General features: G+C 47.9%; 1 protein-coding gene across 1 annotated transcript in view; it reads left to right on the top strand.

The window, feature by feature from the left end:
* The window catches only part of PLPP4 (phospholipid phosphatase 4), a 115,683-nt gene that overhangs the window by 20,536 nt on the left and 68,837 nt on the right, over positions 1–26,310 (top strand). The window contains exons 2-3 of the mRNA XM_012739176.3: positions 17,110–17,218; positions 26,002–26,092. Coding sequence (XP_012594630.1) covers positions 17,110–17,218; positions 26,002–26,092 — 200 coding nt within the window. The remainder of the gene's footprint in view (positions 1–17,109; positions 17,219–26,001; positions 26,093–26,310) is intronic.

Genomic DNA, 26,310 nt, shown 5'->3' with positions numbered 1-26,310 from the left:
ATGGGGCTCTGGGATGGAGGGGTGCTATGGTTTTTACATTTGTCCGCTCCAAACCTCACGTTGAAATTTGATCCCCAGCATTGAAGGTGGGGCCTAATGAGAGGTGCTTGGGTCACGGGGACAGATCCCTTCTGAGTAGATTAATGTCCTCCCTGGAGGCAGTGAGTGCGTTCTTGCTCTCCTAGTTCCCACGAGAACAGGTTGTTAAAAAGACTGTAACATGCCCCTGCCGCCTCCTCTCTCACCACGTGATCTCTCCACATGCTGGACCACCTCCGCCTTCTGCCGTGAGTGAGACAGATGCCCAATCTTAAACTTTCCAGCCACCAGCACCATGAGCCAAATAAACTTTTTTCTTTATAAATTACCCAGCCTCGTGTATTCCTTTACATCAATGCAAAACGGACCAAGACAGAGGGGGAGAGAGAGAGAGAGGAGGGTTCTGCAGCCGGGTATGGCTCTCTTAGTCGTACTGTAGCAAGATGCCTGAGACTGGGAAGTTTGCAGTGAACAGATATCTATTGGCTCATGGTTCAGGAGGCTGAGAAGTCCAAGGTCAGGGTGGCCAGGGCTTCCTACTGTGTATCCCATGGTGGAAGGCAAAAGGGCAAGGGAAGGTGAGAGCATGAAAGGGAGTGAACTTGTCCTTTTATAAGGAAACTACTCCCAAGGTAATGACATCAGTCCCTTCATGGGGGCGGAGCCCTCATGGCCCAGGCACCTCTCCAGGTTTGGAGGCACAGGTGCCATCCTCAGGGTGATGTAGTGCAGCGTGGGGTAGAGTTGAGACCAGGGCCTGCTTCTGTGGATTTCCCACCGTCAGTCTCGCTGGAGCTGCCGAAAGCCTTGAATCAGGACAGCCCCCACCAAGTCCCATCTGTGAGTGACTTCCTTTCCATTTCTTTTGCAAAGCTGCTCAGATGCTCCTTTGGAAGACCAGCTTTTGATGTGAGACCTGGGCCCCCTCCGCCTGCCTCCTTGGTCTCTTCCCCTTGGAGAGGCGGCACCAGTGAGTCAGTGTGAACGTGGGCTCTGGAGTCACTCAGATGTGGCTCTGACATCTGGTTGCACCAATGCTGTGTGGCCCTGGGAGCCTCACTTTGACCATCTGTAAAATGGGCTTAATACTAGTACATAATTCATAGTGGTTGGGAGGTTGAAAATACATAGAATGCACTTAAAGTGCCCAGAACAGTGCGGGGCATGTAGGTGCTGGCTGTTATAAATAATAGTGTTGTTTTGAATTACTACTGATACAGGGAGGAGAATGGGTTTCTAGTGTCAGAGCCAATAACAAGCCTTGACAGGTGCAGTTTGTGCCGTTGCTTTTTGGCTTCCTTTGGAATGTACCTGGAAGGAATGTTCCTTCCTTTGGAATGTTCAGCAGTGTCCACTCCTTGAGCAGACAGGGAACGAGTCTTCCCTTGGGGACTGGGAATAGTGAGTTTCTGAGTGAGTGCAGGGTGTCAGGAACTTGTTAGCCCTGGAGTGGAGGCCACTGGGCATTTGCCCCTGACTTACCATACCCACCTCATGGTCAGCCTACTCGGGCTGCCTCCTGCCGGGGGCCTGGGCTCATGGACAGAGCCAAGCCCTCATTCACTGTAGGATTCAGAAGGGGTCTGCTGCCTTCTCCTTCACTGTCTCCATTGCATAAAAATTTTTCATGAAGTAATTGTAGAATGAGTTAACAAAGAAGCAAATAGGGGGAAATAAAAGTGGATAAATCAGGTTGACCATACTCTTTCCCAAACTTGGTTACCCACGTTTGCAGTGCTGTGCAAAATCTCAAAAGCCAATTAAGATCCCCCAATCTTGACTGCAGATTGTGGGGAGGTCTCTCTCGTAAGTCTCTCTCCTAGGTCTGCCAACAGGTTGAGAACGGCGAGAGCAACTCTTCTGCTTCTGATCTTGTATATTTCAGAGAGAGCCAAGGAGCCTTATTGTTATGCTTTTAAACCAAACAGTTGCATGTCCAGGTGGGAAGGCAGCTCTTCCGCTGATTTGGCATGTAATGATTTAGGCACCCCTTTGGTATTTCTCAGTGGCATCATTCTGATTGGTAATGTTGCCAGTTGCACTAGGTACTGATTTCAAGACACATGGATGCCATTTGTAAAATAAGTGAAATGACTTTGGGAAATCATGTAAGGTGGAGAAGCAACAGTTCAGTTATTTTGCAGCTTAATTAGCTCCCTTTCACCAGTATTACTTGACCTTTAAGCTCAGTTTTTTAATATGCAAAATAACTTTGCAGGGTCATGGTAAAGTCTGAACGAGGTAATGTATGTTAAGTGCATAATTCAGCCCCTGGCATATAGAAGGGGTTTCTCCCTCTAGATGTCTCTGAAGATGGCATCTCTTTACTGCATGAATAAGGAGCAGTTCAGGAAGTCTGTGATGTTTCAAACCTGGTTCTCAGAGAGTGCTGCAGGGCTGGTGGTGTTCATCACCTGGGACAGACAAGGAAGAGAGCAAGGTCTGAAAATTGATGTTCTCTTGGGGAACTGGTGACGATGGCCATGGTGGACAGCATCAGTTAGACACACGACTGCTGTGGACTGATTAGTCTTAATGAACCACTCAGCAAATGAGACCCCAGCCGAGGCCAGGCTCCCCGAGAACAGACAGGTACACTTGTCCACGGGGTCTGGCTTCATAGAGTGGGTCCAGGGGGTCCTGGGGACTGTTAAAGACCCCTCACTCCCAGACCAACTAGCAATGAGTCCGAGCAGCCACGAGAGGGGAGTGCAAGTGTCACACTGCACAGCTGGGACGGGAGTGGGTCACAAACCCAAACAGGTGTGGCAGTCTGGACGGGGAGGACGGTGGAGCAGGCATCTGCCTCGTGCACGGTGGGCGGCTGCTTTAGTTCCTTGCACCAACTGCTGCTGTGGAGCCATGCAGACCTAGGGTTACCAGACCAAAGTCTTCAGTGGATCCAGAAATTCAGATTTTGATGTAAAAACTCCTGTTTTTTAAATATTGGCCACAAATTACATTTTTTTAATAACCTTGGGAGCAGCTCAAATGGAACACAGCAGCAGGCTGCATTCAGGGCAAGCTGCCAGCTGCCAGGCTGAGACTGAAGATTCCATGTGGCAGGGGATCGGGTCTTTATGGAGACAGCTGACATGGATTGACTTGTTCAGTCACTGATTCAACAAATACTTTTTGAGCACCTCCGCCATGCGAGGCAGCCACTGTTCTAAGTGCCGGGGACACGGCTCTGATCAAAGGCAGATGACAATGCCTCCACCCTTAGGAGCTGGTAGGATCTGGTAGGAGCTGGTGTTCTGCCGTGGCCCTTGCATTCTGCCTGGGGCCACTGAGTTTTTTGCAGCAATAATGATGGCCCCGTTATTCCCTATGCTCTTCTTAGGAAAATTTTTAGTGAGCCACTTGATGTCAACCGTAGAGCCCAGTTGTGCCAAACAGGCAGTCATCGCTAGTCCTGACTGCGGCAGTGGCTGCTGCTGGGGACACAGCCATCAGCTCTGGGGGCTCCAGCTGTGAAGCCCAGATGCACAGACCTATGTCTCCATTTGACTTTGCATTGAGGAGTTCAGAGTTTGTAGCACCATGAAAACACCTAGTGATGTCCACCATGAGCAAAAACTTTTGGGGCACACATGGGGCCCCTTATCTGCCTAAAACCACAGGCCTGTCCTTTCTGCAGGGGAGAGGGGAGCTCCTGCCTTCTGCAGAGCTCAGCGCTGAGTAGGCAGCATGCTGCAGCAAGACGCATCCCAGAGTCTCCGCTCATGTCCACGTGTCTGCAGCCCTGTCCCAGGCCCCCGATCATGGGCTGTCCCCAGGCCTTGGCCTTCTACTCTGTGGCCGTTATGTCTCACACACCTGCCACCCTATTCTGGGAGAACACAGGCTCAGCCCTCCGTGGTCAGGGGCTTCAGGTCAGGACCGTGCTGATTTCTGCCAAGGATTCAGGAGAGACCTCGAGCAGCACCAGAAAGTCCTGCTAACTGGTGCCAGGGGACTCAGATAAAGTTACAGGGAAGAAAACCTCAAAGACACCTCATTGGGCCCTTTATAGGAATAGGTGCTCTCTGGCTGGTGTATTTTAATTAAAATGGCATTTCAGCAACCCTTTAAGCCAAGTTCTGTCTTCACTGTGTTTCCCCTGAGTGTCCAGTGATACTCTTCTGCCCTAGAGCTTCCATCTCTGCTCAGTGGTGTGCTCTGGGGTCTTGCTGTGGCCAGGTCCAAGGTGCGTATGTAGAATATCCCAGAGTGCTTTGTCCAGAGAATGTCCCAGAGTGCTTTGAGCTGTGGCTCAATTCCTAGGACTCCTATTTAATGAATGAACATTTCACTGGATATTTTAGAGACAAAGATCAATCAGAGACTGAGGTCTCATAGCAAAGAAGTGTACGTGTTCCCCCTTGTCCACTCTTGCTAGGTTTGTCTTTGGTGTCTTTAGGTGTGTCTGTTGGCCTGTGCTCAGGTGCAGCCGAGTGGTCCCCGCACCAAACGTCATTTCCCACTGGGAAATTTATTTGGCCCAGAGGGGAATTCAGTCCTGGAGGCCTCTGGGCTGCTGGCCCTGCGGGGAGAGGGGGACCAGCTTGTGCTGGGGCAGGTCAGGGCTCTGGGAAGCCCTGGGAGCCAGTGGGAAGTGGATTCTGCAGGTTTCCCTGGGTCATAAGCCCAGTGGCCTGGCTCTGCCCCGTGTCACTTTGACCAACACTGCAGGTTATCAGGCAGCTGCTTTCTCAGGTGCCCGGGGCAGCGTGCAGGCCGGGAGAGGGCTCCCCAGGGGCCCCAGTTCCAGGGCATTTTTAAACTGAATGTCTTTAAGATGACTCATTTCATGAATGCCCAACCTCTTTCCAGTTTCCTTCTTTCCTTCTGCATCTGATTTTCTCGTCCCGCCCTCCTTTCTTCTATCTGATTTTTCTTATTACTCTTTCCATTATTTCCACTGAAATCCAGTGGAAACGAAATACTTCCCAGGAATAGCCCATTGCTTTGGCTGACAAAACTCTACATTTTGTACTATCTCCATGGCCACCAGCAAAGTCATTTTACAAAACTTTTTATTACAAAAATTTTCAAACAGCCTTTTCAAGTAAAACAGTCTTTTCAAGTAAATCCCAGACATGGCACCATGCCCTAGGGACATTTACTTCAATATGGAACTGCAACCAATAAGGACCAAACAACAACAACAAACATACAGGCAAAGAAAAAGACCAAAACAAATTACCCCCCACTATTCATAACACCTGATAAAATTAACAATAATTTCTTTGCATCAGGATCCAAATAGGTCCACATGTTGAATCTGGTGTGCACATTTTTTTAGGAATGATTTTTTTTTAAATTTGGAATTTTTGGGTAATTAGTAGTGTTAATGTGAGTTGCCGAGTGCCTCCTGTGGGTCCTGACATTTACCGCGAATCCTTACCGCCTCCTAGCGGGGTGTTCTGCCTGCTTTACAGATGAGGAGGGCGATTTAACTGCTTGCCCCACGTCATGAGGCCCCCCTCCTGGACCCTGCTGTGTCAGTTTATGTAAACCAGGATTTTCTGTTTCAGTTCAGACCACGGAAACATTTTCCATCTTCTGTTGTTGACTCCCAAAGGGGAGGCACCCTCTGTAGAAATGTTTGGAAATAGTTATACTGACTGTCTGGGCTTCTGGGGTGATGCATATGGCTTCTGAACATGGAGTTTCTGCAAAATATGCTCACAGTTACACCACGCCTCATTGCAGGCGTGTTCTCATGTGTTCTGCTTTTTCCAAAAGGCAGGAGTGGTTTCGATATTCCGGCACTGCTAGAGGCAGCTCCTGCGGGAAGAGAATGTACCTTGAGCATAGAGCAGCCCGGCTCTTTGTGAAGTCCTTTCTGCATTACCTCACTGCAGCCCCTGGAGGGAGGTGGCATCTTTTACAGAGGAGTCAACTAGGGCTCGGAGAGGACATACAACTCGCCCAAGGTCACACTGATAGTAAGAGCCGCGGGTAGAATGCAGGCTTTTCAAAACTCCACAGCTGTGGCTGCCAACCATTGGATTTTCGTGGTAATACCATCTTCTGTGCTTTCCCCCAGTTTTGAGGTCCTGCTTCTGGTCCTTTCTATACCAACATTTTATCCTGAAAAATTCCAAATATTCAGAAAGAGTAGAATCAGTGATCCCCCTATACTCTGCCTGGATTTAGCAATTGTTGACATTTCATTACATTTGCTTTATATCTCTATAATTTTATATATACAGTTTTTTGAACTATATGAAAGTAAGCTGCCGGCATATCACGATCCCAAACTCCTTAAATGTTTTAGCGGCTTCTCCGAAAAAGAAGATATTCTCCTATTTAACCATGCATGTCATTACTGCACTAAGGAAATTAGTAATACTTCCTTAATATCATCTAATATCCAATTCATTCTCCAGTCCTACAATTTCCCCAGTCATTCTCAAAGTTTTTTAATAGCTTTTGATTTTTTGACCCAGGATGTAGTCAGAGCACGTGTGTTGCATTTGGTTGTTTTGTCTTTTAAGGCTCCTATAATCTGGAACATTCCTTATAGGTTTATTCTTGAGTTCATTTAATTGTTTGTTGAGGTATTTGACTTGTTCCTCTGCCTGTGTTGGCTCCAAAGGCTTGGTGAGATTTGGGGTATGCATGTTTGGGAAGAATACCCAATGGGAATGCCGTGTACTTCATGTCTCATTGTGTTGGGGGCACAGAAGGAAGGGTCTGTTGTCCCAGTATCAGGGAACCAAAGGCAATGAATGCAAGTTAGTGTCATTTTTGTAAAAGCCAGAGAAGAGTTGGTAAGAGCAGGTAGAGGCTTTGAGTTGATGGCATTGCTTCACCCATGCACCTGTTCCTGTTTCTCTCCCCACTAGACCCTCTGCCTTCCATGCCTGGGGGCTGGATAGATGGATGACATTTGCAGGCTTGGCCCCCATGTTTCCATGCTGTCTCCCCACTCACCCCATCCCACCCCAGTGCGTCTAGGAGGAGAGCACCTCCTGTTCATCCTGCTCTAGGGTTATGGGAGTGGCTGTACATGACACCCAACACTGGACAGATGAGGTTGACAGCAGTTTATTCTTCACATATACTCACAGCCCAGGGAAGGGGGACGCTGCTTGCCATGCAGGGCCACACGGGAACAGAGTGAAGAGCCAGGGGCTGTGGGAGGCAAGCTTTGTAGTGTCAAGAGGGTGGGGTGACCCCTGGTTCCTGCAGGAGGATGGGATTGATTTATTTGAATAATTTTGTAGGCTACAGGAAACTGAAACTCACTATGAGCAGGGGACTGTGGGGCCTCATTCCAGGTGCAGAGTGGCGAGGAGGATGTGCGATTAGGAAGCTGCTCCAGTTTGAGATGTCGAGACAAGGTATAGCATTGGGCTTTAATATTAGGGTTTGCATTGCCCCAATTTAACACCAGAGAGCACTCCTTATGTGTAGGCACCCTTCTAAGCACTCCACGTGTGTTAATCATGTAATACACCAGTCCTCGCAGGTAGGCACTGCTATCAGCATCACTTTACAGGTGAGGACAACAGAGGCCTGAGAGGTGAAGTACCTTGCCCAGGGTCACACAGGGTAAGGGATGAAGGAAAATCCAACGCAGGCAGCTGCCCCAGAGTCCGTGCCCTGCTGTTGAAAAGGACATGAGATGTAGAGTGAGGACATGGAGTGTGAGTGTGGCTGTGCTCGGTGGGCATTTACACTCGCTAAGCCTCTGTCTTTGCACTTTGCATCTGCTGGGTGGCTTATTGCAGAGCAAGAGGGACCATCCTCAAGGCGGGGGCTTCTAGGAGCTGTTCCCTGTCTGTCCCGGGCTGGTCTCTGGCATGCCATTCTCCCCAATCCAGGTGAGGGGGCAGATTATTCGATTCCATCAACTGCTGCGAAGGAGGCTACTCTCTGAATGGCAGGCAGGAAGGAGTTGGTGGGAGCAACTTCTTGGGGTCTTTATTTCTCTTTCCACCTCCTTTCTGTGCATTCTTTCTTTCCTTCCCTCCTTCCCAACATCAGACTGCTCTCTGCAAGAATCTGATCTCAGCCGTGCATACTGAGTGAGAATGGAGATCAGCGTGTTGCGTTTCCCAGGAGTAAGGCTATATCTCGGTATCTCTAATTGTCGAAAAATCCATCTCTTACTAAAATAATTGTAGATGCCATTGAGCTGGTGTGGAAAGTGTGTGTGCACATGTGTGCATGTGTGTGCATGCATGTGCGTGCATGTGCACGTGTCTGTGTGTTCCATGACCTCCTTAAAAATCCCAGCATGTGTACTAAGCAGTAGTGGGCTCTGTGGCACGTAGTCTTAGGCAGGACACCTACGTCTTGTAGTCTCTGTGTCCTCATTTCTAAAATGAGAATAATGGTAATTCCTACCTCTCGGGCTTTTTATGAGGATGAAGCAAAGTCATTTGGAAAGCACTGCAAACTCAAGTGAAATCATAAACCCTCCAGATGACTGAATGGACCCCTTTTTGGCCAAGGGGACCCCACATTCCTCCCCCGAAAACCTTAAGGCTGAGTTGCCAGCCACGAGGAGAAGGGAGATCAGACACACCCAGTTATGCCCTGTCCCTTCTGGAGTTATTCTTTGTAACAATAAGGTACAAAATCATTAACAAGCCTAAGGCCATGTAAGACAGAGGTTAAACCACCCCTGCAGGTCATGAGTTTACTTAACAGATCACTTGAGTCAGGTTTATATCCAGGGGCTTGTCTCTGATTAACAGGCTTCCTCATCTTAACTTAAAACATCCAAGACTTTGGACAAAGCTTCATTTCTTTAACCAATTACAAATTAAAGAATCTTTGAATCCACCTATATCCTGTAATCCCTTCGAACTGCCCCACCTTTTCAGGCCAAACCTTCCATATATTGATTTACGAGTTTACGTGTAATTCCTGTCTCCCTGAAATGCATAAAGGCAAACTGTAACCCAACAACAGTAAGTCCACTTACTCAAGGCTTCTTGGGTGTGGCTCTCTGGGCCATGGTCACACATATTTAGTTCAGAATAAACCTCTTTAAGTTATTTTACAGAGTTTGAGTTCTTTTCCATTGACAGCATAAGTTAAGGGCTTGATACACAATGCCTCCAAACCTGATAACTAGTTATGATGATTATTCTAATTGTTGCCTTTGTGTGGGGGATAGCCACCTACTCCAACCCAGGATAACACGTGTGCAGAGGCAGTTTGCTGGTCCACTGGCTAACAGAGATAACCACACCTACTCCTGTTTCCAAGACAAATGAAAAATCCAATACTCCTCCTTCCTGCCAAGACTAGAGTGGCCAGCTGTTCTGCTGACCACATCTGAGGCCCTCTTATAAATGCTGTCTCTCTTGAGAGCCCCCGGGGAGGCCGGCTAGGGAGGAAAAGTCAGTAGTGCAATTAAGAAACACTCTGCTTTCCTTTTGACTCTCACTAAAACTTTTATGAACCACGTGTCACCCTTTTTTCTCCTTCAGATCTCAAGGGTTGAAAGTGACTACTTTCTGGGCCATGGTTTGTTCATGGAATGGCCAAGTGTGGAGTGGTCTTTGTTGTGATTCTTCTGTCTGGTGCCCGCCCCCAACACACAACCCCACTGCCTTCAGCTGGGGCTTAAAGCAGGTGGGCAGGCTTCTCACACCCAGCATACGCACATTTGCAGGAAGAGCAGCCGCCTTTCATTGAGACTTTCAGTACCCCAGGCACCATGCCAGACTCTAACTCCCTAACTTATTACTGTAAATAGAATATTCACGATGGCCTTGGTGCATTTGTCCATCCTGGGGGACAGGCAGTGATATGAAGTCTCAGGGAGATTAAGCAATTTTTCTCAAGCCACCCAGCTGGCAAATGCCAAGTGAGGGACTTGAACCAAGTCTAAAGATCTGATAAGTTCACATTTCAGTATAATTTTGCATTATTTATGATTGAGGGAAAGGATGATGAGGTCTGGCACCTGGTACTTGACTTTAAAGCCCCCTGGATTGTTAACCTGTCTTGAAAAAGGCCTTTTATCAAGCCCTGTGGGCTAAGGGCTATTGACAAATCCATGGAATCTTTTAGAAGATGTTGGGGAGACTCTAGGGCTCTGAGAACATGACTGTGAGTTAGAAGAGGCACAGGGGATAGTGGCATCACTGCCCCTTGGTCAGGGACTTGCTCTTCCTGCTGGTGTGATGTCCAGACTGGCCATTCTTCTGGGTTCTAACTTTGAGCTGAATCTATTGCCACATTGAGCATGTGGACTATGATGACACATGCCCTGGAACATCCCTAGAGGACCAGAGTGCCCACAGGTGGCTCTGGGTGGGAAACCATTTCATGGTCCGACCACTGAGGCCCCCCAACCCAGATGTCTACTTAAAACAGAGCGGAGTGGCAGTATTAGATGTTCCTATGCCTATAACTAAAAACCTTGACATCTCCTTCCCCAAGCAGTTGTGACCTAGATTCCCTAGAATGTAATCTCCATAAGAATGGGGACTATATTTTTATTCACTGGTGTTATAAGACAATATCTGGCATGTCATAGACACTCAGTAAATATTTGTTGAGTGAACAAAAAATTGACAAAGGTGATAGCCCACTGTCTGTCCTGTACTGTAACCTTCTTATGTAACCAGATATGTATCCTGGCTGCTTAAGTCGATTTGAGCTATGGAAATATGACTAACCACCAGGAGTGTGTGTGTGTGTGTGTGTGTGTGTGTGTGTGTGTGTGCACGTGCACGCAAGTATATGTGAGTGTAGTGTTTATCTGCCATGAGTCTAGGTGCTACCCCATCTTGTCCATGTTTTTATTTGGTACCAAGCTTCTAAAAGGCCTGAAGACCACCCAGGGGCGTTGTGTGTGCCCCTGGAACCAGGGAAGACCCCATATAGCAAAAGCAGTCTTAAGCAAAAAGAACAAATTGAGAGTCATCAATTTACCAGACTGCAAGCTATACTACAAAGCTATAGTAACTAAAATAGCATGTTACTGGCACAAGAACAGAGACACAGACCAATGGAACAGAACTGAGAACCCAGATATAAAACCATTCTCATGTAGCCATTTACTCTTTGACAAAGCAGACAAAAACATACACTGGAGAAAAGAATCCTTATTCAATAAGTGGTGCTGCTTTTCATTCTTTGTCAATATTAGATCCTCTGTTACCTCTTTTCTGTTTCAATTAATTTTAGTGGATTCTCTCTGCATCTTAGAAAATTACATGCTTTTCCTTGCCTTCCCTGCACTTTAATTCAGACCAGGGTAGGGGTGGAGGATGGGGGTGGGAGTGTGTGTTTATGTTTGTGCATGTTATATGTGTACATTTTGTGTGTATGTATGAAATATGTAATTAAGAGCCCTGTCTAAGGAGGCTTTAAACATCTGCATTATAAATAGAGAATTGCTTGGCATAGAGTTAGAATTATGTTGTTGAATTTTCATCGTGTAAGTTTTCCAAGTTCTTCACACTATAACATGAGAAAACTAAGGAAAAAAACATGTAACACTGTCCCCACTTTGCCAAGGAGAAATTAAGATACAAATAGATTGAGAGAATTGTCCATTTCAAATGGCAAGGAAATAAAGGCATGTTTTGGATTTTAAAAAATCCAACATCAAGTTACCCTGACTATGGACTATTATAAAATATCTATCTGTGAAAGAAAATATGTTTACTTTAGGAGTAATGCTGTGCTTTTCATGTAGAAACATTTGACCTACACAGTTTAGACATTTCATCGTTGGTCCGAATCCCTTTTAAGAATGATATTGGCCATACTTAACATTTACTGAATGCTTAGAGTGAAGGAAGTCAGTGATTTTGAGCTCAGGTTGGCCACTGGCTGCTGAATCAGTTTATTGATAACAACAAAGAAAATATTGCTTTCACATAAATGCAGTCTCATTAAATAGCATTCTCTCTCTGAAATGATTAATAAGTGATACCTTGTGATCTGTCAGCGTTCCATGCCTCCTTCTCTCTTGGGGCTCTTCCTTGCTATTTATTTTTTGTCATTAAAACTGAGAGCCACAGGTCTGGTCCCTCTCCCAGAGAGGCTCTGTGCCAGTGGATCTGTCAGAGCCCTTTGGCCATTAAGATCTTTTTATCTGCACTGTATTTATTGGAAATAAAAGTAAACTAAATGGTTCACCCACCTCACAGTGGCCAAAGAGTTGCTGCACTTTCTTCAGCCTTTTCTCGAAACCTCAAGGACACCGGTCATTGCACTGGCCAGGAACATGCTGGCACTTGCAGGAGTTATTAAGGCCGGCAGGGCTATTTTCCTTCACACCGAACGGCCTCAGCTTGCCGTGCCTTTGAGTTTTCATTTCTGTTTTTTGTTATTTTTTCCCTCCCATGACGTAAGTGGTGCTTGAGATGACTTTAGGGGCTTTCGAGATGAGTTTAGATTGTATGTGGACGTGACCCACCTAACACCACGGTCATAGAGAAGTTGCCTGAGGATCTTCTTAAATGCAGACTCTCATTCACTAGGTCTGGGCTGAGGCTGGAGACTCTGCATTTTTAACAAGCTCCCAGACGATGCCCTGGCCTGTTTCAGCTCAGGGTCTGATCCGCAGATCCGCAGTGTCCGGCACCAGGACGCTTGCCGGAAATGCCAGCTCTCGGGCCGCTCCTGCCATAGCTGGATCTGTAGTCACAAGATTCCCAAGTGATTCCTGGATACCTTAAAGTCCGGGAACCTCTGACCTAACACACGGCTGGAGACCACACCTTCGCTCCTTACCTAGAAGCCGGGTTCTCACCTCTTGGTTTCCAAACCACTTCCGAAGAGCTTGTAGAAGGACGTGTCGAGGCCTGGGTGTGCCCTGTCTCGGGAATCCCTGTGCTGTCTCCACCACGTGCTCACCCCTGTCCCCGTTTGCTTTCCTAAGGCCCTGGCCTTCTGGTGGCTGCTTCTCTGAGGCAGACGCCGGTGGCTGGAGCATGGCTGGAGAAGGGACATCTGTCTTTCTTGGTGCTGCTGCTCCCAGAGAGTATAATTTGCTTCATGGATGTGTTCTGGCTGCAGTTACTCAGGGTGGGCCGAGGGACTGAACAAAAGGCTGGGTGCACCAGGCTTTAGAAAAATTGCCATGAGGATCATAAAAGCTGGGAGACAGACAAAGCAAGGAAGGAAGGCACTCAGTGGGGTGCCCAGTTCCTGGCCCTATGACCAGCCGTGTGGGGAGAAATGGGAATGAAGGGGTTTCTCAGAGTGGGGGCTGGCTGTGTGACTGTCACAGGGTTAATGAACCTGTGGGTGGCAGAATGTATTTATTTCAGTGGTGGCTGCAGCCATACCCCTCATCCACCTGCTTTTCTATAGCGAGACCTAGCCACAGCCAATCAAGAGATGGAGTCAGTTCCCCTCCATTGAATCTGGGCTGACTTTAGGCTCATCCTAACTCATAGAGTGACACTGCGTGACTTCCGAGGCTAGGCAGGAAAAAGCCACTCAGCATCTGCCTGGTTCTCTTGGGACACCTGCTCTGGGTGAAGCCAGCAGCCATGAATAATTCTGACTACGCTGAGACTGCAGTGCGGAGAGGCGCGTGCAGGTGTTCCAGGTGGCAGCTCCAGCTGAGCTCCCAGCTGACAGCTGGTGTCCGTTGACAGCCATTGACTGTGCCCACGGGAGAGAGTCTAAGTGGCCTGTCTAGCCAAACTCCTCTTGGTTTCACAAAATCATGAGCAAAAATAACATGTTTTGGGGTAATTTGCTATGCATCTATAGTAATTGGAATATTCTGGAAACTTTAGTTATAAGTAGGTTACATATTCTTAAAAACATCTTTCAAACAAAATTCATTTTATTTCATTTCATTTAAAATGTTTGAAAAACACTTGGGAGCAGGGAGTAGGTTGTTGCAAAATCAAAGAAACAAAAGCCTAAAAACTATCTAGTAAAAACATTCAGGAATAGGCTGATAAGATGATAATAATAAAATACTAGCTTCTGTGCATGTTCTGTTAGGTGTGGTACACGTATTTCATTTAATTTTCATTCCAACTCTGTAAGGCGTGCCCATTTTACAGATGAGGAAACTGAGGCTCAGGAGTGTTAAGGGACTCACCAAGAGCCATGCAGCCAGAGCTGGGGTCTGAACGCTGCTGGGTCTGACCCCAGAGCCTGTCCTGCCGTGGGTGGGAGAGTTTTAACAAGGAGAGTTAAATCAGGGTCTACTTTCCTTGGAGACAAGGTGTGTGGCACTTAGAGATCGTTTACTTCAGTGCTGGGGACTCAGGGCCCAGCAGGGCCACCCGGGGGAGGGTTTAAGATCCACCTCACCAGGCCCTGTCCATATGGAGTCTGTGGGCCTGGCGTGGGGTGCTCTCCAGAAGGTTCTGACTCGTCTGCATTTGAAGCCTCTGACTTCTCCACCCTCCCGTGTGGCAGTGAGGACACGGCGGCCCCGAGAGGAGAAGCAGCTTGTTCCCTGGCTCGGAGCACTTGTGCCCGGGAGGGCAGGGGCGGGGCGCCATGTCCTGATGCCCACGCAGGGTGCTCCTCTGTGCCTCGCTGTAGAAGAGGCTTGGAGGGCGGCTGGCAGAAGTTACCTGCATACCAATGAAGGGAGCGCAGCGGATTTACACGCGATTCTGCAATATCAGTGTCCCGGGTTCGGGCTGGTGAGGGCTGGCTGGGCTCCGTGGTGCTGGCGCCGCGTGGTCCATTCACCCGTCCTGTAAATAGTGACCGATTGACGCCCAGGTGCCCGGCAGAGGCGCTGGGGCACGGTGCTGGCACAGGCATGGGCAGCACTTCTTGAAAGTACATAAATACACAGAATTTTAGGGCTTGAAATCTCGCAGTTGAAGGAGGTGGGGAGAGAAGCAGGGAGGGAAGGAGGGGAAGGGAGACACAAAAGACAGGTGGATTTTAGGTCTCTTTAGATACACAATAGAGCGTAAGGCTGATCAAATGGAGAATATTTTCTGTGGCATCTGAGCAAAGCCCCAGATAGACATTGAATTTTGTAGCCTCTGAGCTCCCACGTGGCCCAGTCATCTACTGGGCTCCGAGGTGACAACCCTGGAGTGGCCTCTCCCCTCCCCACCCTCACAGCGGGACTGAAGGTACAAAGAGATTTTAGCCATATAATGTCCCATGTCTGGGATAGAAACCAAGGATGTGAGACCCCTGTTCTGTCTGGGGACTGGGACATCTTTAGGGTGGCCACTGTCCCGGTTTGCCCAAGACTGAGAGGTTTCCTGGGATATAGGACTTTCAGTGCTAAAACTGGGAAAGTCGTGTGCAAATCGGGACTGTTGGCCACCCTGGATGGTTTCCTAGAGGGGAAAGCTGAGCTCCCCCTCCCTTGCCCCACGCCTGCGCTCCTCATCTTGGTTCAAGGGACCAATTTCCCCAGGGGGAGCCCAGCCAGACGCCTTGGGCTGAGCTTTGGCCACACCCGCCTGCCTGCCTGCTTGTTCTTCCTGTGAATCTCTTCTACACTCTGCGGGCATCTCTCGCCAGGACCACTGCTGTCACCCAGCCCCTCCCTGCTCTCCTGCTCTGCTCTGCCCTGAGACCCATCCCTACCACTACCTGGGCCACCATTGGAACTGGAATTCCCACCCCACACCTCTCTGCTAGACCTCTCAGTGGCTCAAACTTGGAATTCCTGAGCCTGGCACTCAGTGCCCAGGTGACCTGGCACCTTTTGCTCTCTCCAGCTGCGTCTGAACCGCGCTCAACCGAGTTGTGCAGGTAGAGACTGGCTGGAAGGCTGGGCGGTGGCCTGACCGCCAATCTGAAAGGGCAAACTCATCCCATCTTTGTCCCCTGCGCCCCCATGGTTTCTGTTTGGGCAATGGCCTCTCGTCGCCCAGCCAGTGAGAACATCACAGGGGTTCTCAGGGTGTGAGCGGGTCCAAGAGGCTGAAGCCATGAGGAGGTGGGATGCTTAAAGCAGTCACCTCCGTAGCCCCAGGACACACCTTCGTGCCCTTGTCCCTTCCTTCTTTCCTCTTCCCTGTGTCAACGGAAAAGAAGCCAAACTCTGTAAAATAATTTTAAAGAGATTTATTCTGAGCCCAATTTGAGGACCATGGCCTGGAGCCATGCCCAAGAAGCCTTGAGCAAGTGCACTCGCTGTGGCTGGGTCACAGTTGGTTTTATACATTTCAGGGAGACAGGGGTTACAGGTAGCATCATAAATCAATACATGGGAGGAATACATTGGCTTGACCCGAAAAGGTGGGCCATCTCGAAGCAGGTTATATGTGGGTTTAAAGATTCTTTGACTTGTAATTGGTTAAAGACTTGAAGCTTTGTCTAAAGGCTTGGCATGTTTTAAGATAAGGAGCTTGGTTAATCAGAGACAAGCTACCTGACATAGATTTTTTTGTGTAAATTGAGGACCTGCAGGTTTGTCTTACATAGCCTTAGGCCTGTTAATGGGTTACAAAGGATGTCCCCAAGGGAGGGGACAAGATAAGGCATGTTTGACCTCCCTCCTCCTGGCAGAACATTTAGTTTAGGATATCCCCTTGGCCAGGAGGGTGGGGCAGCCTTAAGATTTAATTTTAGTTAACACCTGCATTTCTCTGTGTCCCAACCTCCTCTCTCAAGAGCTCTTCATTTTCACTCTGCCCGCAAGTGGTGGCAGTGGTGGCCACCTGGGGCCCGCTGGGGAACATACAGGAACAGAATCAGACTTGCCCCAGTGGAGCCAGTGGCTGCCTCACTTTTGTTCCAACTCAAGCCCGTTTTGTTCTCAGAGACTGCGCTGCCGCCTGGCCTTGTCCCCATCAGAGCCACCACTCTGCACTTCAGCTTCCGATTTACTTTGGAATTCCCAGTCCCTAGCACCTGTGTGTCACTCTCACAGCTATTCCCTTGTGGCAGAATTGGTCCTTGCTGGCAGGTGGTGGCAGAAGAGTCTACAAAGTCTCAGTAATTCTTTCCGCCTTCCCCAGTTTGAACTGGCCAGGAACCATCAGCCAGGTGGTCTAGGTCACCCTTGCCCAGAAGCCCGGATTCTCCCCCGTGGGGGTGCCGGGAGGGTGCCTGGGGGGGGGTGTGCCAGAGTGGGCCTTCTTGGGAACTGCCAGGAGCAGAAGCAGCAGGAAGCTCAGCCTTCATGCACTTTTCTTTGTTTCATTTCAGTTTTACAGAGTTTTTGGATCCATTCCAGAGAGTCATCCAGCCGGAAGAGATCTGGCTATATAAAAATCCATTGGTGCAATCAGACAACATACCCACCCGCCTCATGTTCGTAAGTACCGTGATTTCATGGTTGACTTGATCTCCCTCCCAAGTCCGAACCAAATGGGTTTTTGTCCTTGCTTTTCTAACCCCTGCTAACGACGGTGGCAGCCTGCGAGGAGAAGGTGAGCGGCCCGTCGAATTGAAGTTCAATTCCGTGTGGTGGTGGGAGCTGCTTGGTCCTGTGAAAAGTGGTAATTGCCCAACACTCTGGAACGAGAAGGGACTTGCTTATCTGGACTATACTGAGTCGTTTCCAAATGTTTACAGTAAAGGAAGACTAGAAGCCAGTGACAAGAATTGTCTTTCTCTTCTCCTTTTAGGATAAACCTTGATTTTGCCAAAGTAAGGCCCCACAGATTGCTCTGTTAACCACTTTTCTGGTTTTAGCTGGTCAGTTGACCACTGATAAGACCACCCTGTGGTCCAACCTCAGGAGAATGTCTTGTGTCTCTTTCCTGCTAGAATAAATGGGCAAGCACCCAAATAGCTGGTGGAGATACTGGGATCATTTTTACCTTTTCCTCCTGCTGCAGGGCAATTGCCGCCTTGCAGGCTGCACTTCCTATGTGCCAGGCACGTTGCTCAGAGCTTAGGGGAAGATTATCCTATTTAGTTCCACCCAGCATCCCAGTGAGGACGACGTCATTATTGTCCACAGTTTGCAGGTGCAGAACTGCATTCCTCTAAGAGAAAGGAGGGAACTTGCCCGAAGTCACACAGCTAGTGACCAGCAGTGCCAGATCCAAGCAGCTGGCTCTGGAGCTCAGCTCTCAGCCAAGAGGCTGCCCTGCGGGTTGGGGGCAGAGTGTCTGGGACTCCTTGCTGAGGCTAATTAACCCCTGGAGAACTGGAGAATTGCCATCAGACCTTTCTGGAGCAGAGGAAATATTTAAGCTTCCCTTTGTCATGGAACAATAATGTAGCATTTGGATGGGCGGCCTCATAGCGTAGCTTGAAGGTCATTCCTGTTGACCCACCATTGTGTCTCATGCTTCTCTGGGAACCTTTCCAGAGCTTTCACAGAGCACACAACGAACATTTTTGCGTTTTGAAAAGCATCTCTCTGGTTTTATAGATGAAATTTTGTTAATTAGTGATGATTAGAAAGATCTTTGTGTCTGCAGACTCTTTGAAATGCCCATAACGCCACATGAGCATTAAAAAGTATTGTTATAATTGCTTTTTAACAATTACTTTTCTGCTGGAAAATAAACTAGATTTCTATAAATCTCAGGGGAATTAAAAATTTTAGGGTGGTTATGAGTAGGGCATTCCTAGCACCTGAGAATTAAAATCAGACTTTCTCCATTTCTGCTGTAACTCAAATCTTCTATAAATCCTAGAAATAAAGAAATCAGTATGTGCCTAATGAGTTTACTCAATGGCTTTAATGGCTTTAAATGAGATTTTATAATTCATGTGCTGTAAAACACAATTTGGAGGTAAATGTTCATATGGAATATTGTGAGAAATTGGTGGCTGTGTCCTAGATTTATGAACAATGGGTTGTTTTGAAATCTGGATACAAATGCCGGCTGCAGACACAAATAGGATGGAGCAATTTGCATGTTGGCGGAGGTAGGGATAAGGCGGTGGAAGAGTTATTCAGTGCTGTGCTTCTCTGAGAACCATATTCAGCCACACATACTGATTCATACCCTCTGATCTCCTAATGAAATAAGTTCAGCCTTTTATTTCTCTAATAGTATTTGATGAATTTCATTCATTTGGTCACGAGATTTAGAGCCATCCCGTAATAACATGAGAAAGGCAGTAGATGCATTTATAATACCTGCAACACAAAGATGAAAAATACTTTGTCATCGCATAAATTAGGTTTGTTCTTCTGAGTTTTAAGAGTTTAATATATCATTTGCCTGCTTTTGATCCTTTAAAACCTCCAAATGTTAGCAGAAGAGTGTTTCCTAGAACATATATTTTCTCTGATATTTAAAATGCCTTGATCTCCTTTGAAAGCTCAAATTTTATTATTTAATATGAGAGTGAAATCCTGGGGTCTCTTTTATTTTGGGTTGTAATGTTTTACTCTAAAGGCGAACTCACTTCCTAGCCAAGGTGTTTTTTGAAGGCAGCTGGTATTGACCCAGATGTTTCTTTGATTGGGTAATTAGTGCTCTGGAGTCCTGTGTGTGTGGGCGTGTTGCAGGAACCAGTTGGTCAAATGTAACAAGAACATTAACAGAATAATGGTTAGGGGATTGAGGTAAGTGGGGAGTAAATGGTATTGATGCCACTAGGAAGCAGCCTAACTTGCATTTTCTCTGTGACACCATAAGCTCGGAGTGACCATGTCTGTGAACATGAGAGTTAGGTGTGATTGGGACTGTTTGAGTCCAGGAGTTCCTACTGACCAGAAAGACTGGCTGAGAATTCTTCTCAGATGCACTGAAGCTCGCCTTAACATTTCCTGGAAGTTCCCAGGCAGTCACCGCCTTTATGGAAGCTGCTTCCTTATTCAGAAGAGGTCGTGTCTCCTTACTGAGCCATGAGAGGCTCATCAGAGCATCTTTGAAAACCTACTTTTTGGTGTAGGACGACTCAATCAGTGTTGGTTGTTGCTTTGTTAGTATGCTTTTTGTTGTCGGCTATCATAGTTTTCACCTTGTACATTCAGGGGACATTTCCAGGGAGCCTGCATGGGTAAGGAAAACCATGAGGGCTATAGAGGATGGCAAGTCAAATCAGACTTGGGCTGTACCCTCAGGGTCCCTGCAGGATCCGGGGAGAGGGCGCTCTAACACAGAATTGAACTGGAAGGGGCCAGAGGAGAGGCTCAGATCAACTTCTAGAGAGCTTCATCATCATCTCACCATCATCATCACCATCATCATCATCACCATCATCATCATCACCATCATCATCATCATCACCACCACCATCAACTAGAAGAACAACAGCCAACATTTCTTTGGTACAGGGACTATGACACTTTATAAACAACATCTCAGTTAATCCTTCTCGGAAACCTTTGAGGTCAGCACTTTTGTTAACCTCATCATTTCAGTGGAGAAAAGGAACCTAGTGAGATTAGTCACACAGCCATCAGTGGCTGGGCCAGGATCAGAGTGCTGGCGGTACGTGCAGACCCTCCCTGGGAGCCGTGCCTCCCTGCTGTGATGCCTCCTTGGGGCCTCCACGAGGCGATGAGGTGTGTAAGGGACAGACACAGAGAGCAAGGGCTGTGTAGACCGAGTAAATAGGAGTTTGTCTGGTGTATCTGTGGGGTGAAGGGGCAGAAGGAGGCAGGGATAGAGCCGGACAGAGGACAGCTTCCGGTTAGTCAGTTATGACCTAATGCAACAGTTGGGAAGCACCTGCCATGGCTAAGCATGGTGCCAGGTGGTGGCGGTCCAGCACTGAATAAGGTCAGGTTTCTGGTCTGGCTTGGGGCATAGACATGAACACAGACTGGGCAGTTCAGCATCTCTGGGAGCCTTTGAAGAGGTCAGACTCTGGTAGGGACCTGATGAAGGAATAAGTGTTCCACAAATTCTTCCCTAGGCTTTTAAAAGAAATTCACCCAAGACCTACTACCCTTTGCACTTGAGTCCTTTTGCTTCAGCCATGATATATGTCTAGAAGATCTATTCTCAGAGAGAGAGAGATCTGACAGCCGCATTTTCTATTCTGGACTAGGATGCTAGTAAGGAAGACAGAAATAAAGTCATTTTTTGGGGGGGTGGAGGAAGGAGGGAGACAAAGCTGGCTCTTGACAGTTTAATTTTTTGGCTCTTTTTAAAAGTCCTAGACAGCTCTTTTCTTTGTGACGGGATGTAATTGTTTACCCACGGCAAGGCCTTTTCCAGGTGTCTGCCTGTCCCGGGTTGTCTCTGCAGTCACGCTGCGGCACACCTCGCTGTCAGGTGCCGGAAATTCAGGCACTTTGGGCCCATTGTTTTGTCTGATGTGAATGAACCCAGGCAACAGGCTTTTCTCTGGCTAATTTCTTGGCATCGGGGCTGCTCTGGCCTGGATCCCTCCTGGTTGTTAAAAGTCCTTGGTGTCCTCACGCCCTTCCCCCTTCGGATACGCTGCTTCACATTTTGTCGTCTCCCAGACACGTGCCAGGCAGCTCAGTGCCTCGCATCAGCACCAGGGATGACGCACTTGCTGGTGCAGCAGTGGCTGGGGGTTGATAGTCCCTGCCGTGTTGGTGGCATTGGTGGAGGCACAAGGTAGGGCCCTAGTTGGTCACTTAGGGTATGATCAGGGTGCCCTGGGTGCCAGGGTTTCCTGTCCCAGCCTCCTTCCTGCACTCAAAGGTGCTCACTCCTCAGATCTAAGGGCACAGGTGGGCTTGAACTGAAAATGCTTTAATCCCATATGGTTGGTGGCAGGATCCTGATGCCCCTTTATTGGTTTAGTTTGGGCCTGTTGTTAACAGTCTTTTTCAGAAAATAATAAATACTGGCCAACACCCAGAATTTGGGTGTTGCTAGCTCTCTGTTGCACGCTGTTGGTGGGCAGTTGGTGTGGGCTCCAGAGTGGCCACCTCACATCAACTCCCAGCCTGGCCACTGACTAGCTGTGCAGATTTGGAAGGTCACCTCCCCTCTTGGGACCTCACTTTCTGTATCTGTAAAAGGTGGGCTTTAAGGACATATCCCTCCCAGGGTGTTGAGAGCATCAAATGGGTTGACAGGCTTAAGACACCTCACTTAGTGTGGAACATTCAATAACCATTAGTGAATTTAAATCCTAGAAACAATACTGTAGATAATATTGTTATTATGTCCATTGTATAGATGAGGAAACTGAGACTCAAAGGTGAAGAGGTTAAGCAACTCGCTCAAGGACACAGAGCGGATAATGTCAGAGCTGGGGCTTGAACCCAGCTCTCCTTATTCAGAGTCTATTCCACACATGTTCTTTACAGACCTCTGGCTTTCCAGCCTATGGAGTCAGCAGCATGCAAAACCAGCTGGGTACCAGATCCTGCTTAATGATATACACATCATCTCTGTGTGTGGGTGCTCTGTAGTACAATTAGCCATTTAAAAAATGTGCAATACATAAATCTATCCCAGCCTCAGTTTCCCCATCTGTCAGGACTCCAACCCAGGAGCATGGCAGCCCAGTCCAGGGGAGTCCCAGTTCCACTAGCTGTGTGCTCCCTTCTGTGTCTGAGCTTTGGTTTTGTTGTCTGTACAATGGGGATAATATTTACCCCAACAGAGTAGTTAGAAACTTAGAGAAAGATTAGGGATTAGAAAGTCCCTAATACATAGCTGGTGCTTAAGCCATGACAGCTGTCACTAGCATTTCTATGACTTATCCATGTCCTGGAAACCAGCCTCCTTACCGTTTCCCTCCAACTCAAGGGAACAGGCATATAGCATGTTTTATGCAGTGCTTACTTTCTAAGGCGAGAACTGCCCCAACATTGGTTGGTCAAAAGTGCAGGTTAAAAGTGTGGTTAATTTAAACAGCCTGGGTACAAGTCTTCACTTGACCCCTTAGTAACTGTGTGACTTACAGCAGGTTGCTTCACCTCTCTGTGCGTTAGTTTCCTGTCCATTAAGTAAGGAGCCTATTTCACACAGGGTTGCTGTGAGGATTGAATGAGTTGATTTGCATGAGGTTCCTAGACCAGACCATGGTGTGTAGTCAGGTCTCAGCAAGCGCTAGCCTTTGATACTCTAACCTGGGTACGTGCATTCCGCAGCGCTGTCCTTATACCAAGGGAGCAAAACTCAAGCCCAGAGAGGGATCTCTGTGTTCCCTGCATCCTGCAGCGGTGTTTGGCTGGGATTCATTGTTTTCTCTCTGGTCCCATTTAATAAGCACGGCCACTCACTGTCTTCCCACATGGGTTCATCCCAGGATTTTCAAACTTTTTTCGCCACGGACACATTAGCAGAAGGGAAAACAATAGCAGGGGAAATTTTGCCCGCCCGCCTCTGTCCTCCGTCTCCGCACCTGGTGGAGGTAGAAGCCACCGCGCCACCTCCAGGTTCCTCTGTGCATCTTCATGGCCTCCCCTGGCCGTCTGAGGAGCGGAGGGCACGTGCCCTTGGCTTTGACTCAGTCTGCTTTGCTGCGTGACACTGGGGCGCTTGTTCTCTCTTCGGTCCTCTCTTACTCAGTTCAGAGGTGCTTTCGCCCCAGCAGGAAGTTGTTTTCCTCCTGTGTTGGCTTCTGGGATTCATCTCTTAATTTCAATTTTTAGTTAAGAAAAATGCTCGTCCAACAGTGGGTGGATGATAAATGTAAACACGTCTTTGTCCTTATTTGAGGACTCCGATGCCCAAAGAAATGGTAGGTATGTTTCCAGCAAGAGCTAATGGTACCAGGGCCCAGACACTGTTGGGATGGGGGGCGGAGGGGGAGGAGAGAAGCCGCATCACACAGCAAACAGTCACACACTCACACACACACGTATGTTACAGCCACGCTGGGGCAGGAGCTGCGGCGCTTCGAAGGCTGTGTCCCGTTCCCTTGCCCGAGAAGCTCTTGAGGTGGGGCGCCTTAGCCCTCCTGGGCGTTTTGCATTAGCTCAAAAAGCAATCCATCAGTGGGTCTAGAAAAGAAACCAACACGCACCTACCTGGGAAACTTGCAGAATGGGTTGAATTAAGTCCAGTCTTGTTGGGGGAAGTGGGAGTGAGGGTCCAGTTAGGAGCAGGTGAGCCGAGGCAGGGAGTGGCGCTCAGGGAGACCCCAGGCCACCAAGCCACCAGCTGGGCTCCCACACCCGGCCTGAGGGCGCCCACCTGGCATCCCCACTTCCTGTTGGGTCGGTGCCATTTTGCTCTGGGATCTCCTTTGGCAGCCTCTTCAGGAAAGTATTCCTACCTCATGTTTTTTTTTCTGGGGTTTTATTTCTGTCTAACCTTAGATTAAATCAACTGTGATTGCCTTATGACGTTTTCTCTAGATCCGTGTTGTTCTCTTATGTGAGGGTTGACTCGGTGGGGTCGTAACAGGGTTGTTCACTATTCGATGAGTTGCTTTTCTTTATGTGGGAGCCTGTGGCCTGGTCTGTACATGGTGCTTAAAGAGGCAGAAAAGAGGGAGGTAGGCTGGTAGGCTTGATGTTTGGATTTGGGGAAACAAGGACTTCTTCGGCCTTGACCGTAACCGTGGACTTAAGTGAGCAGTGGTGCTTCAGTCGTTGCTCTGTAAGTCCTGCATGTGTGAGTCAAACCTCTGAAGCAATGATGCTTGTCCCCGGTGTCAGTTGAGATGCTGTTTAAAAATGTAGATTCCCAGGCCTGCCATAGAAGTATATTTGAGGGAATCAGCATTTTAACAAGCCCCATCATGATTTAGGTATGAGAGCCACCTGGGAACTTGTGGAAACTTTCATAGACGTATTGCAACTTCTAACTCCAGAGTGAGTGTTGCCTTTCTGGGTAGCCCCTAGGAAATTCTCTGCTTTCTCAGTCTCATTTCTGAACCTCCTCTCCTGCATCTGCTTGGAGCAACTGTGCCATTTGCCTCTGAACACCCTCCATGGTCATGAGACTCAGTTCTTTGACGTCTAAACAGTCCAAGTCATTCAGGACCACCGCTGATAAGGAGGCTTGTCAGACTAGTCACTATGCTTTGTGATCAGAAAGACACAGTGGCAAGTAAGGAGACAGGATTTTTTTGTGTGTTTCATAAAACTGTCTCTGAAGACAGTTTCCAAAGAGGAGTCCCCCGAGATGATTTGAGCTCCGGCAGTCTGGTTGTAGTAAGTGTGTAGAGCATGTCAAATTATTTTAAAAGCTTTTGTTCATTTGGTTGAATTCTGTTTCTATAAAAGAAAAGCATCTTTCATTTATGTCTTAGTCCCCTCAGGAAGCTGCTCTCCGGGAGGTGGCATTTCATTAGAGCAGAGATGAGGATTTCCAGAAGCGTCCACAGCATTTGGTTAATAGTTACCACGCCCACCCGCTCCCACCACTGACTGCTGGGCCAGTTGTGGGTTTGTGAGATGCTCAGTTTCTTCCCATGTTGATATCCTGATAAGTTATCATCATAAGGAAGTAACATAAATACCTTTTATTGGTTGCTGGAATGTTTAAAAACAACTTACTAATTATGGAAATCTGGGAAAAAGAGACTCAATATGGGAGGCAGAAAACCTAATCCCCAAAGCCTTGTGTGTGTCCCTGGGCACATCACTTAGTCCTTGAGCCTGGAGGAGACAGTCACAGAGCCATCGTGAGGGGCTGAGAGGCTCCTGGACTTGATGGTACCTCGCACGGTTCCTGCCTCTTAGTGGGTTCTGTAATGAGTGTTGGTTGCATCTAAGTCCCAGCAGCTTAATTCATTCCGTGTGTGTTGAGTCTCTGTGCGGAGGAAAGGGGCTGGGGGAGGGGAAGAGACTTTATGCAAAAGGACTAACCTCTGCTTTGCAGAAGAAATAAACAACAGGACACTGATTGACCTGAAGTCCCACGTGCACGCGTGTTGCCAGAGAGATGGGAACAGGCCAAAGGTTCTTTCACCCTTCCGCAGAGGAGAGGGTGAGGGGGGGTTCCTGGCAGAGATGATTCATCCTAATTACAGACTATTCTTCTCCATTTAAAATGCCGCCACTTTAAACATGGCTCCCAGCAATTACAAATCAATTATAACCTACAATCAGACCTTTAATCTGTAAAGTCCGTGTGGTCTCTGAGTATAGGTAGGATTCATCCACTTTCCTTTCGAGGTCAGGAGTTCGGTAAGAGCACGCAGCTAGTGAGTCTAAATGGAGCTAACCGCAACTAATTATCAGTCAGCCCTTCTGTGAGCAAACCGATGTCCTCATAAGGGATTGTTTGTTGTTTCTTCCAGGCAATTTCTTTCCTCACACCCCTGGCTGTTATTTGTGTGGTGAAAATTATCCGGCGAACTGACAAGACTGAAATTAAGGAAGCCTTCTTAGGTAGAGTATTCACACTTCCTGCTTTAGGGACTGGGGCTGAACTGGATGAGATCATCACATTAAAAAAAAATCTCAGTTGCACCCAACGTGTTTTTCTTTTGGTCAAATTAAGCTTGGGAGAAACAAGACAGGAGAAACTTTAAGCCGGGGAAAGAGCCAGCATGCAGTCTTAAGTGAGGAATCTGCAGAGGCCACCTGTTGTCGCTGTCCACTGTGCT

This window comes from Microcebus murinus, chromosome 14, assembly GCF_040939455.1.
Source record: "Microcebus murinus isolate Inina chromosome 14, M.murinus_Inina_mat1.0, whole genome shotgun sequence".
Lineage (NCBI taxonomy): Eukaryota > Metazoa > Chordata > Mammalia > Primates > Cheirogaleidae > Microcebus > Microcebus murinus.
The sequence above is the reverse complement of the archived record's forward strand: the minus strand, read 5'-3'. Positions and strand labels throughout refer to the sequence as shown.